The 14794-nt window shown below is 45.8% G+C and overlaps 1 protein-coding gene across 5 annotated transcripts in view; it reads left to right on the forward strand.

Moving 5' to 3' along the window:
* The window catches only part of CEP170B (centrosomal protein 170B), an 80874-nt gene that overhangs the window by 20474 nt on the left and 45606 nt on the right, over positions 1–14794 (forward strand). For all 5 annotated transcript variants that reach the window (XM_082216525.1, XM_082216529.1, XM_082216528.1 and 2 more), the window contains exons 5-6: positions 7613–7671; positions 10713–10851. In XM_082216525.1, coding sequence (XP_082072651.1) covers positions 7613–7671; positions 10713–10851 — 198 coding nt within the window. The remainder of the gene's footprint in view (positions 1–7612; positions 7672–10712; positions 10852–14794) is intronic.

The following is a 14794-nucleotide window of genomic DNA, read 5'->3' on the forward strand; positions in this document are numbered from 1 at the left end:
CACACAAGGAAAAGGAAATGGGAGGGACGAGGGGACACTAAGGCAGTTTGAATCCTCTTGGTGGGGTGTGTGTGTGTGTGTGTGACTTGAGGGAGTTATCCTGTCCCATCGCCAATGCCTGTGGCGGTTTGTATTTGGACAGTGAGTTAATGTAGGTCAGTCTGAGGATATGAAATGCGGGATATGAAAGCAAAGTTCTTTCCCTGAGACTCTGGTGGAAGAGCATGCTTTACATTTCACCCTCCATCTCTTGGAGGTTTTTGGACATTTGGCACATGAAAAAATGTTTGCATCCTGGCCTTGAGCAAAGCCAAACAGTGGATTTTGTTGGCTTCAGTGGGGAATTCCCTCTGGATCCCCCCTAAATTGGCAACAACAGCACTCTTGCTTTCCATCCCTGCCTCCCAAATCGGGATCGGTTGAAAAAAAATTCACTTGGCATCAGCTCCAGAGGGAAAGAAAGCAATTGCTTAACTCTTTTGGAAACATCTGTGAGATGGAGCTGCAGAAGCTTTTGAGGCTGGGCTTTTAACCTCTTCATCGGAGCATCGTCTCCCAGTTGTCTGGTATCTTCAGCCAGTTACCAGTGTTGCGATCGCTTTCTGTGTGCGCTCTAGGTCCCCCCAGGCCAGGATTTTTAATAACAGTTGGCAGGTGGACGGACCATTTCCTCTGTGACAGAACCCATGATTTGCCTGAAGAAGGTTCCAGGTTAAATCCTGCACACCTGAGGTTAGCAGGTGCCAGGAGAGATCTCTTGCCTGACATCCAGGCAGCTGCTGTCAGCTGGACTAGACCAGCCTTGTAAATAAGCCCCCAGAGGTTACTAGCCTGCAGCAATGACTGCTAGTGTGCTGGGACCTGTGTTAGAAAGTAGCCGGGTGTGTTTTGCGACTGGCATGGGCCCAATTGCGACCATGGAGATCTCTGGTTGGCGACTGGGAAAAGCAAATCTTCACTTGGAGAAGGATCTGAAATAATTTCCTTGAATTCTGGATAGTTTGATGTTTTAATGTATAATGACCCGCTTTGAGATTTGTTCTTTAAAATATAAAGTGCTATAGAAATGAAAGGAATCATCATCATTCCCATTGGAAATAAACAACACCTGGACATTCCATTGCTGCAACCGCAATTCAGGTTTAAGGTGCCATTTGGTGATTAGGTACTGTATTTGAGTTTTTAACTCTAGCTGAGACTGGAGCAAGTTGATAGAAAGGGATGGAGAGAGCTAGGAAGGGCATGGCTGAGAGGACCTTTCGCCTCTGACACATGCTAGGTTTCCGTGCTTGGCACGGTCCCCCTCATTTTTCTGCTTCCAGCTCTTCATTGCCTGCTTGCGATACTCTTCTTCTTCTTTAGTGATCACTCGTGGCTGAGTAAGATTGTCTTCCATGAACCTGGTCTTAACAGTGAGTCCATAAGTGACTGTGGAGGCCAATTCTGGATCCACACGTCCTTCCACAGTGGGGACATAGGTTTCCGGCAGGGAGTTGATCACGGTGAAGTTTTGCCAAGCATGACTTCCTCTTAGCACGTTTCTCCCTTTCGTCCTGAGTTTGAGCATCTTCAAAGTCCATTTGGTAAAGGCTGTTCTCCAGCTGGAGCACTCGCAGGCCAGTGTTTCCCAGTTGTCGGTGTTTATACTACTTTTTTTATAGATTTGCCTTTCGAGAGTCTTTGAACCTCTTTTGTTGACCACCAGCATTACGCTTACTATTTTAAAGTTGGCAGTAGAGTACAGTGGTACCTCGGGTTACAAACTTAATCCATTCCGGAAGTCTGTTCTTAAACCAAAGCTGTTCTTAAACTGAGACGTGCTTTCCCTAATGTGGCCTCCTGCTGCCGGGGCCCTTCCACCGTTTGGATTCCATTCTTAGAGTGAGGTAAAGTTTGCAAACTGGGACACTACTTCCGGTTTTGTGGAGTTCGTAAACCGAATAGTTCGTAAACAGGGCTGTTCTTAAACCGAGGTACCACTGTAGTTGCTTTGGAAGACGATAATCAGGCATGCACACAACATGACCAGTCCAACGATACTAAGTGCTTTATGGCTACCAGGCTTAAATGCAAGGCTGGAATGGATAGCACTGGTCTAGACAAGCAAATAGTCTGACCTAGTTTAAGGCCACGTCTGCTTCATGCATTTAAAGTGCTCCTATACCACTTCAAACATCCGTAGTTTTCCCGCACAGAACCCTGGGAGCTGTAGTTTGCTAAGGGTGCTGAGAGTTGCTAGGAGAACCCTATTCCCTGTGCAGTACTGCAATTCCCAGAATCCTTCAACAACCCATCCTCCTTCTGGTGGAATTGTAACTGTGGGGTGGGTGGGGAGAAAAATAAGGGATTAGGCCACGAAGATGATTTGGTGTACGCGAGTTCATGACACCTGAGATTCTTTTTTTTTAATAAAATTTTTTATTTGTTTTTCACAATTTATATAAACACAACACAAACAATACACAATACACACAAACAAACACATAAACAAACATGTATAATTTCAAATCCTTTTTTCTTAAACCTTACTTCACGGACTTCCCCATACCTCCCCTATCTGCATCCCAATTTCCAAATTTATTTCAGCAAATCCTCCTCCCTTAAGTTTATCTAATTTTCCCTTGTTCTTTTCTTTTACTTAAACTTTTGCAGCTGTGATCCCCTTTTTTCCATGACACCTGAGATTCTTTTGGTCCATACCCTTTTCCTTTTTTTATTTGTTCGCCAGGTTGTGGGTTTGAGGGATGTACGACCACAGGGGAAAAATCACCTGGCCCGTATTGATATAAATAAATGAAATATAAATATATGAATTTATATTATTATAAATTTAATAAAATAGTAAAAGAATAATACTAATAACAATAATAATAATAATAATAATAATATGCTGTTACCGAGAGTAAATGGGGAGGGGAGGATGCTAAACTTTGCTTATCCTGCTATATGTATGATGAACGGTGGTGTTGCAGAACAGCTCTCTGGTGTGACTTGTGCCTCCAGCCTATTCCCACCCACCCCTAATTTATATCGACCTCCTTTCATTAAACAGCCTTGATGCTAAAATCAGGTCAATGGGCAAAAAAATCCTGATTAGCAAGGCATTGATTTTTAAGAAGGTTCCTGAATTACCCCATGATCCATACTCACTTCTGGCTTTTTAATTTTTTCTTAAATTTGTCTACATTTCAACACTGTGTTTTCTGACGAGTGCAAAAATGGGCATTATTCCGCTTTGATGTGCTTTGTGGACAAGCAAGGTTCTCTCTCCCAAATAGAGTGTGGCGGGGCTGGCATTTCAGTGCATCTTGGCAGCAGACACGGGTCTCTCTGCAGGCCTTGGCGTTTGTTCGGATCCTTGTGGTGTGTTTGTGTCGGAGGGAGAGAGACAGAGAAAGGGCAGCGGTGGTTGCAGGGCTGGGGAGAACCTTTTGCTGAAATGGAATCTTTTGCAGATGAAATTGCATGCCTAATTCCTGCAACCTGGTGCAATTTACTCCGTCCCCTCCCTACCATCCGATGGGCATTTTCCAAAAAAGCATTCAGCCTGTCCCCTTCTCGTTCAGCTCTTTATAGCTCGCACCATCTTTCGCATTGCCTGAGTCAGCAGTGTTCTCAAGCAGAAGGCGACGCATCTGCCGGCCGCGACAAAAACTGGCCGCTTTCCCCAACTGTGCCCTTGTCCTTGGTCTGTTCTCCTCTCTCTAAAAGCAACATGCACAATCCTTTCTTGCGGTTCCAAACATTCCCAAACAACCTCCCACCCTTCTCTGTCGGTGAAGTGCAAGCCAGCTCTTCTGTGCAGTTGTAATGTGAGCTGTGTCAACGTTGCCCGTTTAAAACGGTTCATTGTGCTGTTGACGGGGCAATCTTTTGTGCTGCGTCTATACTTATTGCTCCGGAGGCAGAGCCTGGTGTCTGGGTGTGGCAGATGCATTTTTGCACAGTGCTGCTTTATTTGTGTCCCTGCCTTGCCTTCCCATTTCTCTCCATCCCAGTTTTTCCATCGTCTGCCTGCACACAAAGCTCCCAGGATACAGTCCTATGCTCCATTTTAAGCTGGAGCCTGTCTGGGCAATGGGCACCAATTCACGGTGGAGCTCTGAACTTTCATTTTCATTTTAGCCTGCTCTTGATTGTGACAAACAGGGAAACCTTTCCTTTCTTCCAAATAGATAGATAGATAGATAGATAGATAAATAAATAAATAAATACAGATGCTTATAGCATCTCCGCTTTCAGTTCATAGAGCCCTTTCTACAGATCAGTTACATTCAATGGGACTACAGTAGTACCTCAGTTCTCAAACACCTTGGTACGCAAATGCCTTGGTTCTCAAACGCCAAAAACCCAGAAGTAAGTGTTCCGGTTTCCGAACATTTTTTGGAAGCCGAAAGTCCAATGCGGCTGTCGGCTATTGTTTTTGGGGCGCCTGCACCAATCAGAAGCTGCGCCTTGGTTTTCAAACATTTCGGAAGTCAAACAGACTTCTGGAACGGATTAAGTTTGGTGCTTTTGTTTTTGTTTTTGCTATTTATTTTTCATTTTTGAGGCTTTTCCGGTTAATTTGTTTTTGTGGCTGTGTGGAACTCAGTTCAGCTACTGATTGTGTGACTGCGGAAATGGATAAAAGCCTCCCATCCAAACAATGGCTATCATCAGTGCAGGTAAGATATTATTTTTTTTTTAATCATCCACAATACCGTCTTACCTATTTTATAGTACATTGATTATTGCTTTCATTTTATGGTTCAATGGACTTGTTAGATAGTAAAATCCATGTTAAATTGCTGTTTTAAGAGTTGTTTATAAAAGTCTGGAATGGATTAATCCATTTTGCATTACTTTCTATGGGAAGATGCGCCTTGGTTTTGGAACGCTTTGGTTTTGGAATGGACTTCTGGAACAGATTAAGTTTGAGAACCAAGATACCACTGTAATATTACAGACAGTATGAGGCTGGAGAAGGAGGAGGAGAGAGAAAGGGGGCGTATAGCAAACTTTGGTATTTTTACATGGTGTGTGTGCGAGGTTTTGGTGTCAGCATCACGTGGGTAGGTTCTTTATCTATTACTTTATTAGCTTTTGTTGGCGATGAGAGAGATTGAGGGGCCCAGGACATGGTTGGAAAGCCTTTTTGTCACCTGAGCAAACCTGGACCACCTGTAGCTGGGTTTCTCAAACACCCCCCTCTCCTCCTCTTTGCTCTTAAGGGTGCTGCCTTTCACCTGCACGGAGTGGAACAGGCCCAGCCAAGGATTCCTCTGGCAGTGACTCTGCCCTACCCATGTGATTCTGGAAGCTGGACAGCTCAGTGCCCGTGTGCCACAGTGTCTGGCAACATGGCGGTCAAGGGGGCGGATGCGCACTTTCTAGCTGCCTCTGCTGAGCAGTGACCAAGCAGGGACATATGGTCTGTGCAGCAGTGTTCGAAACTCCCATTGTTCTAGGCCAGGCATCCCCAAACTCGGCCCTCCAGCAGTTTTGGGAATACAACTCCCATCATGTCTAGCTAACAAGACCAGTGGTCAGGGATGATGGGAATTGTAGTCCCAAAACAGCTGGAGGGCCGAGTTCGGGGATGCCTGTTCTAGGCACATTTTGCGATAGGGAGTTTCAGTAGTGTGGGCATTTTCTGAGCTCTGGGCGCAGCACTGCGCCTAATATTTCAAGATAAAAATTGCAGAGTGGAAGGAAAGGAGGACCTTTTTCTGCCTCCCCACTTCCAGCTACTCTCCGAAGACTGAAGAAGAAGAAGAAGAAGAGTTTGGATTTGATATCCCGCCTTTCACTCCCCTTCAGGAGTCTCAAAGCGGCTAACATTCTCCTTTCCCTTCCTCCCCCACAACAAACACTCTGTGAGGTGAGTGGGGCTGAGAGACTTCACAGAAGTGTGACTGGCCCAAGGTCACCCAGCAGCTGCATGTGGAGGAGCGGAGACGCGAACCCGGTTTCCCAGATTACGTGACTACCGCTCTTGACCACTACACCACACTGGTCACTGCTCAGACTGGAGAAGAATACAAGAATATTACGGGGGGTGGGCGGGGGAAGGACTAAACAAACGTAAAGTTTTAGCTGCAGTTCATTCATTTTCAGTTTTGTATTCTTGTTATTTAAAAGGCACGCCTAGACATTCCGTTGTTGCACCCATAACCTGGGTTTAAGGTGCCACATTTATGTCTGTGAAGAGGCCTGCGCGACAGCATTGGTTTTTCGAACTCTGTGCAGTAGTGATGACCATTGACTTGGATGGCCTTACACTGTGAGAACCGAATGCTTGGTCTGATGCAGCAGGGATTTTCCTAGGTGGTTCTTCTTCTTCTTCAAAAAAAATCTTTTAGTGTGAGCAACCCTTCATAGGAGAACTAACTCATTTGAAATGAATGGAATGCACTCTGTTTGCTGCAAGGGCATGCCCTAGATTGGTGCAGCCTTTCAGGGACTCTCAAGTGTCCTCCTTGCCAATTGAAGTATAGCTTAATTTAATTGCAGCTGGATGGATAGGTGTAAGAGGACTTGGCAGAAAGGGTGTGTGGGGGGGAGAGGCAGGCAGGGAGAAAGGAATGATGTCATCACATAAACTTTCTCCTCCTGTGATTCTGAATCACCTGTTTTTCCTCTCTTGACCACCTGAGGTTTTCGTTTTACTTCCTTGTAGAAATGATGTAAGTTTTGGCTGCGATGTGATCCTAGCTGGTGTGCTGTGTATTATTTTTCCTTTTGAAGATGCAGTGACTTCCTTTTCTTCATTAATTTGTAGAATTTATATAATGTTCTCTCTCTCTCTCTCTCTCTCTCTCTCTCTCTCTCTCTCTCTTTATGCAAATCATGATCGGCAGATATAATTGGATGGGGGATCTATATCCGATGTACATATACAACAGTAACAAATGACACCTTCTAAAAACTAAGCAGAAACAGAATAAAACTGTATTATAAGTAAAACTGGGCAGTGTACGATTGAAAGTTGGGAATTGAAGACCTTGAAATATTGTGTAAACTTCTTAAAGAGGCATCTAAAGCTAGCGTTTGTCTTCCTCTCAAACAACCAGGGGGACAGTATTCTAAAGATGGGTGCTACAACCCAGATTTCCGGCTTCCTCATCGATAAGTGATAATCTGCTGGTCATGGGATGACTAACAGGATCTCCTTGGAAGATTTTAAAGCTCTGTTGGGCCTGTGCTGAGACGGCCAGGGATCTGCTGGATCCCAAGCTGTTGCATCACTTCATTGGGCCTGATCTGGGGCTGATCATCCTGCTCTGCAACTTCCACCCCAGCTGTCAGGAACAGCAGGCCTGCAGATGTTTTGATAGCTCCCCACTGGTGGGAGTGGGAATATTTGGATTGCACCTCAGTTATAACAGCAATGTTCAGTTTTGACATATGCACCGCATCGCAAACCAGTCTTGTCACAGATGGTGAATCTGCATCCCCTTACACACTTTCCCTTTCCAGCCGCTGTACGATGAATGTTTATTTATGGCTCCTTTGAAATCATCTGACATGACCGTGTTGGGAGAGGAGTTGCCGTTGGCTTCTAATAATGTTACAGTAGATGAGTCTTGCAAAAAAACCCCTCTGCCTCTTTCCTTAACGTGTTCTCTACATGCCAACATGTATGTGCTCGAACACATCCAACACAAGGTTCCAGAAGAAGCACTAAAGGTGAGAATTTGCATTCCTTTTTGTGTTTGTTTGGGGGGGGATGAGAATAAGGGGGGCTATTTATGACACACTTCTTGCGCTAGTGAACTATTCCTACAGCTCAGGGAGATTGCATGAGTGGCTCGACACCATTTTCTTTCTGCTGCTTAGCTTGCAAAATCCCCCAAAACTGGCGTCGGGGAAATGGGATTTCCCACATTCATAGGAGGCGTGGGATCTGGTGCCTCTGATAGCTCTCCTAGCAGTAGAAATGAGGGGCTGCGTGGCTCACTGGTGGGATGCATGCTCTGCATGTTTCCGTGGATAATGAGATCAGCTGATATTGCGAAGGTCATTTCTGTGCCTGTAGAGAGTGTCAGGGAATTCTACTCAATATTGATCCAGAGCATATTCCAACGTATAGTTAGCAGAGTAAAAACTTAAACACGTTGCAGGATCCCCCCAAAATAGACCAGAGGCAATTAATATTTCATCTAGCAGAGCTTTACTGCTACTGAAGGCAAATGAGCATAATGGTCACAAATCCAATACAATCAGGATTGGCACTGTCCATAAGAAATCCAGTTGCAGCAGACTTAACTTAAATTTACAATAACTTATAATAACACGAAACCTTAACACTAAGCGTACAGTCATACCTCGGGTTACAGCCACTTCAGGTTGTGTCTTTTTGGGTTGCAGACTGGCAAAACCCAGACGTAACCCTTTCCGGTACTTCCGAAACCCGGAGGTACCGGAACGGGTTACTTCTGGGTTTCAGCAGTTGCGCATACGCAGAAGCGCTAAATCACGCTTTGTGCATGTGCAGAAGCACCAAATTGCAACCCGCAGACGCGGGTTGCGAACGTGCATCCCGCACGGATCACGTTTTCAACCTGAGCGTCCACTGTACAGTGGTGCCTCGCAAGACGAAAAGAATTCGTTCCGCGGGTCTTTTCGTCTTGCAATGTTTTTCGTCTTGCAAAGCACGGTCCGTCGCAACTGCGCCTCTTCAAGCAGCTTTTAAAAAAAGCGCAAGACGTTTTCGTCTTGCGAAGCAAGCCCATAGGGAAATTCGTCTAGTGAAGCAACGCAAAACCGAAAAACCCTTTCGTCTAGCGAGTTTTTCGTCTTGTGAGGCATTCGTCTTGCGGGGCACCACTGTACTATGTACAGAATACCACACCAGAAGGAAGAAAGAGAAAGTGAAGCCTAGGCTCCTTCTGGCCTTACTTTTATAGTCAGCATGACCTTGACTGAAAAGGATAACTGAACCAGCTGCACTCAGCTTCTCGGAAGGCATAACCCAAACACCACGAACCTTCTGCTTGTTTCTTTCACACAGAGAAGTTTCCAGAACCCTCTTGAATCATTTAGAATAGGAAAGATCTGTACACATCAGATCAATACTTTCTGCGCTAAGAAATGCAAACGGACTCTCCCCCTGCATCTGGGTAGATAGTATTGGCTTAAGCTTAGGTGTGGGGAACATTTGGCCTTCCAGATGTTCATATAGGGTTGGGAGGGGCCCCCAAGGGTCATCTAGTCCGACCCCCTGCAATGCAGGAATCTCAGTTAGATCATACAGGACTGATGGTCATCTAACCTCTGCTTAGAAACCCCCAGTGGAGGAGAGTGAGTGTGGTGTGCACAATTCATTCTGAGCTTCTCATTCAGCCTTGTTGATGAGAACAGGTGTTGTGCAAAAAGCACAGATGCACCTTTGCACCACCACTCCCATTTATTTCAGAGCTTTCCCACGAGAAACACCCAGTGCAGTATGCTGAAACAATCTTAGATCAGAGTTAATCCCCACCTGGCAGTTCCGTGTTTTGCCAAGACTGGTACTTCGCTGATTATTATATATCTCCACCTGTTCCATAGGATACGCTGCCTTCTTCCCCTTGTCAAGGTTTTGGCCCATAGTCATGAGCATTAGCAATTTCACTTACTTATTCTTTTAAAGCCAGCCAATGACAAGGTTCTTGTGAAAGTCCATGGCTCAGGCAAAGTTTGTCAATTCTAAACTTATTTGATTCTGGGTGTGTCCCCCCCAATGGGCCAGACAGTTCCATCCAAGCACCGACTAGGCCCAGAGATGCTTTGCTTTGTCCCAGTGGCAGCTTCATATGCATTCAGACCCATGCCCTGAGTGTTCACATCAACCTGTTTGCAGGTGTTCACACCAGCTGTTCCTCTGTGCCCACACATACTTCCAAGTCACACCTCTCACCATCCCTGACTTGTTTTTGCCTGGCTGGAATGTGTCCTTGAACAGTGCCGGATTTACGTATAAGCTAAACAAGCTATAGCTTAGGCCCCCGCTCGCAAGAGCCAGCATGGTGTAGTGGTTCAGAGCGGTGGACTCGTAATCTGGTGAACCGGGTTTGCTTCCCCGCTCCTCCACATGCAGCTGCTGGGTGACTTTGGGCTAGTCACACTTCTCTGAAGTCTCTCAGCCCCACTCACCCCACAGAGTGTTTGTTGTGGGGGAGGAAGGGAAAGGAGAATGTTAGCCGCTTGGAGACTCCTTTGGGTAGTGATAAAGTGGGATATCAAATCCAAACTCTTCTTCTTCTTCTTCTCTTGGGCCACCCCTCCCCCCAAAAAAATCAAAGGAAAAAACCCTGAATGTACATTTCCAAAATATAAGATAAAAAAATAAAAATAAAACCTACATACAGCAACAGTGTTTTGTGTTCCTGAGGCTCCTGTGATGTTAGTAATGGGCCCCACCTGCTAGCCTGCTCCCTGAAATATCACATATAAAGGCCCCCATTACCTTCAGTAGTTTAGGGCTTCATCAAATTAAATTTTCATTAAATCCGGCCCTGTCCTTGAACTCCGACAATACTTCTTGCTTGCCTGGATAGTGGCTAGAGAGTGTGCGAATAAGCTTGCCCGTGAATAAACTTAACACTTATTTTGCTCTACCCAAAAATTGTCTCGCGGCCCCCGAAGGCTTGCTCAGAATGGGAGAGTTGCCCTTGGGCTGGGAAAGGGTTTCCCCCCACCCCACCTTTGCGCTATAGACGTTTGTGTGTCTCTCTTTTGCCCTTCAGCATGAGAAATACACCAGCCAGCTGCAGATGAGCTTCAAAAGTGCAGTCATGAAAAGGGTAGAGCAGCCTTTGGAGCACGGCGGAGAGACCGAGTCGCCCCAAGCGAAGCTGGAGAAAGGCGAGAAGAAAGTAATTACAGGTACCTGTATGGAAAAACCAGTTGGCCGGGCACCGAAACGAGTCTCTCTCTCTCTCTCTCTCTCTGTTGCAAGTCTTGATTTTGCCAGTGATTAGGAGTTAGCTGTTCAGCAGGAGTGTGGGGTTGCCATCGTGGATCTGGTGCAATGTAACCTTGCCTCTTCTTAAAAGGTAAAGGGACCCCTGACCATTAGGTCCAGTCACGAACGATTATGGGGTTGCAGCGCTCATCTCGCTTTATTGGCTGAGGGAGCTGGCATGACTAAGCCGCTTCTGGTGAACCAGAACAGCACACGGAAATGCCGTTTACCTTCCCGCCGGAGCGGTACCTATTTATCTACTTGCACTTTGATGTGCTTTCGTACTGCTAGGTTGGCAGGAGCAGGGACCGAGCAATGGGAGCTCAGCCCGTTGCGGGGATTTGAACCGCTGACCTTCTGATCGGCAAGCCCTAGTCTCTGTGGTTTAACCCACAGCGCCACCCGCGTCCCAGATTGCCTCTCCTTACCCATGCCAAAATGAGATCTACGTGAGATTTGAACTCGCTCCCACAGGAGGCAGTGATGGGCTTGGGTGGCATTAAAAGAGAACTTTGGCAGATTTGCGGAGGAAAAAGTTATGAGTGGCTATCAGCCAGAATGGCTTTGTTCTGCCTCCATGGACAGAGGTAGCAAAACTTAAACTGTGGGTTTTTAAAAATTGTTTTCGTTCATTATTATGGTATGTATTTTTGTGTTTTTATATTGTAAACCTCCTTGTGATGGGTGGATGAAGGGCAGTATAATAATAATAATAATAATAATAATAATAATAATAATAATGCTAGTGAATAGCAGTTCCTGGAAGCCGGGGAGGTGATTGCTCTTGTGATAAAATCCTGCTTTCAGCTTTCCCACAGACATCCAATCGGCCACTGGCTTGATCCAGCAGCCCTCTCTCTTCATGTTACTATTCCTAAGAGGGTCTTCTTTGATTACTTTTTATCTGGATATACAGGCATGATGTTTAAGGCAGCTTTTTAGCTGTTCTGCGTTGTCTCGCCGTTTTGCTTCTTACGTCGGCGCTTTTATCAAACCCACCTATATAGGGAGCATTACTGAAAGGTGCAGTATAAAGAAATAATAAAAGGAATAAATAATAAAGTTGCATTTGGTGCTTGTCATACTGAGTCGACCCATTAATGGACTTAGGTTAGTCATATCTGTTCCTTTTCAGTGTGACTAGCACTGACTACAACCCTAAATCTCGGATAAATGGGGCTCAATCAGAACTGCATCAAATACAAGGAAGGTTCTTCCTTCCCTTTCCCCCTGTTTTCCTCATGTTTCTCTATTTCAGGGTTAAGCAAAATCTCACTTTCAAATAAACGCGAATCCTCTTGATTCCAGGCGTTTCCTCCCCTGGGGATTAGCCCGTAAGCCAAATCTTTCACCCAGTTTCATCATGCACTGAGGTGGGAACAGTGGCGTAGCGTAGGTTGTCAGCACCCGGGGCAAGGCAAGTAATTTGCGCCCCCTAACCCGTGGATTTGCGCCCCCTAACCCCCAGATGTTGCGCCCGGTGCAGCCAGCCCCCCTGCACCCCCACGCTACGCCACTGGGTGGGAAGAAAGGCTTCTCTTGGCATCGGTTTTTGCTGGACTCCAGCTCCTATTAGTCCTGCTCAGTATGGCCAATGGTAAGAGATTGTGGAAGTTCCAGGCTCGCACCATGTTTCCTGGCCATCTGCCTGGCCTTAGGCCTGATCTAGCAGCCAGACCCTTCTCAAGTTCTTATTGGAGGGCCGCAGTTTGAGGCAAGGCTGGTGTGGAGAACAGAATAAATAGAATAAATGTCTGGAAAGGGTCTGAGGAGAACTAGGCTGAGGAGTATAGCTCAGTGTAGTTGCTCTTTAATTGAATTACCGTGTTTTCTGCCGTATAAGACGGCTGGGCGTATAAGACGACCCCCAACTTTGGAGAATATTTTCTGGGGTTCAAAAGTCATCTTATACGCCAGAACATACAGTAATTATATTTTAAGAATGCACACGCCTCAGTAAAGCTTAAGCGATATTCCAAAAGGTATGGGACGGGGTGGGGAAAGCTGAAGAGACCGACCGACCCCTTCCTCTCCCCTCAACCACCTATTATTAGCGTTGTCTTGAAGGCCAGTTGTTGCCCTGGCAACCCCTTGTGCGTTAGAAGGAAGGAAGGCAGCCTTGCACAGGGAAGTTTTGATGCTTTATTCTGCTTTATATTTGTTGGAAGCTGCTCCAAAGTGGTTGCGGCAACCCAGTCAGATGTGCGGGGTGCAAATAATGCAATTGTTGTTATGATTAAGACTGACAGGAGTCTCCTTTCAGTTCTATTTCCCCCCAAAAAAATTTATTAAGGTTTTTAAAATATAACAATGAAAATGAAAAATTAAAAAAAAACAAAATACAAAATACAACATAAAAACAATTAAAAAACAAATAGTTTTCCATAACATATCTTCCTTACGCTTATTTCCCCAGACCTCCTCATACCTCCCTTCTTTGTATTCCACTTCAATTTGTTAGTTCAGCAAATCCTTACCATTAAGCTTTTACCCATTTGTAAACCTTTTTTTTCGTATCTCCTAAAGCATTACAGCTGGAAACCCCTTAGTTTCTTTCCAACATCCTTCTAACATTCATTAATTTTACAATATTTCTGTAAATAGTCTTTAAATTTCTTCCAGTCTTCTTTCACCAACTCTTCTCCCTGGTCCCAGGAGTCTCCTTTCAGTTCGCCCTTAAAGCCCCTCTCAGTTGCAAAGGGAAGGGAAAGGGATCCTTTGCTGGACTTATGGAGGCTAGTCTCAGTGACGGCAGTTTCTCGTGACCTTAATCTTCCATGCAGGCGTATTTGTCCTTGCAAAAATCCTCTCTAAGCTGGGATCAGGTATTAAAGCCATGCTTTCTCTGTTGGTTCTCTTTGAGCTGAGAGTTTGCAGGCATGCAACTACCTCTTTTTCATTCATGTGTTGTGTTCAAAAGGCACACCTCCTCCCTTTCGGGGCTTGTCTCCATTTACCTTTCCTCCGTTCGTTCCAGGCACAGTCTATGATTTGAAGCTCCAGGTCCAAGAGCCCTTTTTTGCCTTGAGTTTTCCCTGCCAACCCCCCCCCCAGCTCTTTTTAAAGCTCGATCGTCAGTCCGAGGAAAACCCGAACTGATGTTTGCTTGGATTCAGCTTAAAAGATCTGGTTTCTGTGGGGAAAGTTCGGGGCAAATACAAATATAAATATAAATGCTTGGACATTGAGCTTTAAATCGTGGAAAGAGAGGGGCAAAATATAAGGGTGAGCAACCCCTGTGTGGCTGGTGGCTGTCAGTTTTACCTGTGACGTCTCCGGCAGACATGACAAGCTCCGTTTTGCATTGCTCGGAGCGAGCCAGGAGTTTGCGTTCAGCAGGAGCCGCTTCCCGTGATGAGCTGCGACAGCAGACAAAGGTGAAAGGAAGCGACTGTCTTCTCAGCCCCGAAGGAAACTTTCCGGTGGCAACAGCTGTCATGCGAGCCAGATCCTTGCTGTGCCGTTGTAAAGCACAACCACCCTCCCGTGTCAATCCCCAGAGTAATTAATTCGCATCCCTTGCCCGTCTTATCTTGTCGGCTGCTGGAGATTACACAAGTTCGCCTACATCTGGGGCAGCCAATGTGCCATCATCCAGATTCTGGACTGCAGCTGCCATCATCCCTGACCATTGGCTGTTGTAGCTGGGGGTGATGGGAGTTTCAGACCAGTACCATCTGGAAGGCTGCCATGTTGACTATGCACCTTGCAAACTAACATTTGCAGTAGTTCTGTTGAAAATTGGTGGGATGTTTAGGCATGCTCAGAGTTCTGTTGGAACCCAACTTTACAGGTCTGCAGGCCATCCTGCTGCTTTTGAGCTTGTTGGCAGTGCCCGTCTGTTGCCTGCACATTTGCAAAGCT

Source organism: Podarcis vaucheri, assembly GCF_965113315.1.
Source record: "Podarcis vaucheri genome assembly, chromosome: 1".
NCBI lineage: Eukaryota > Metazoa > Chordata > Lepidosauria > Squamata > Lacertidae > Podarcis > Podarcis vaucheri.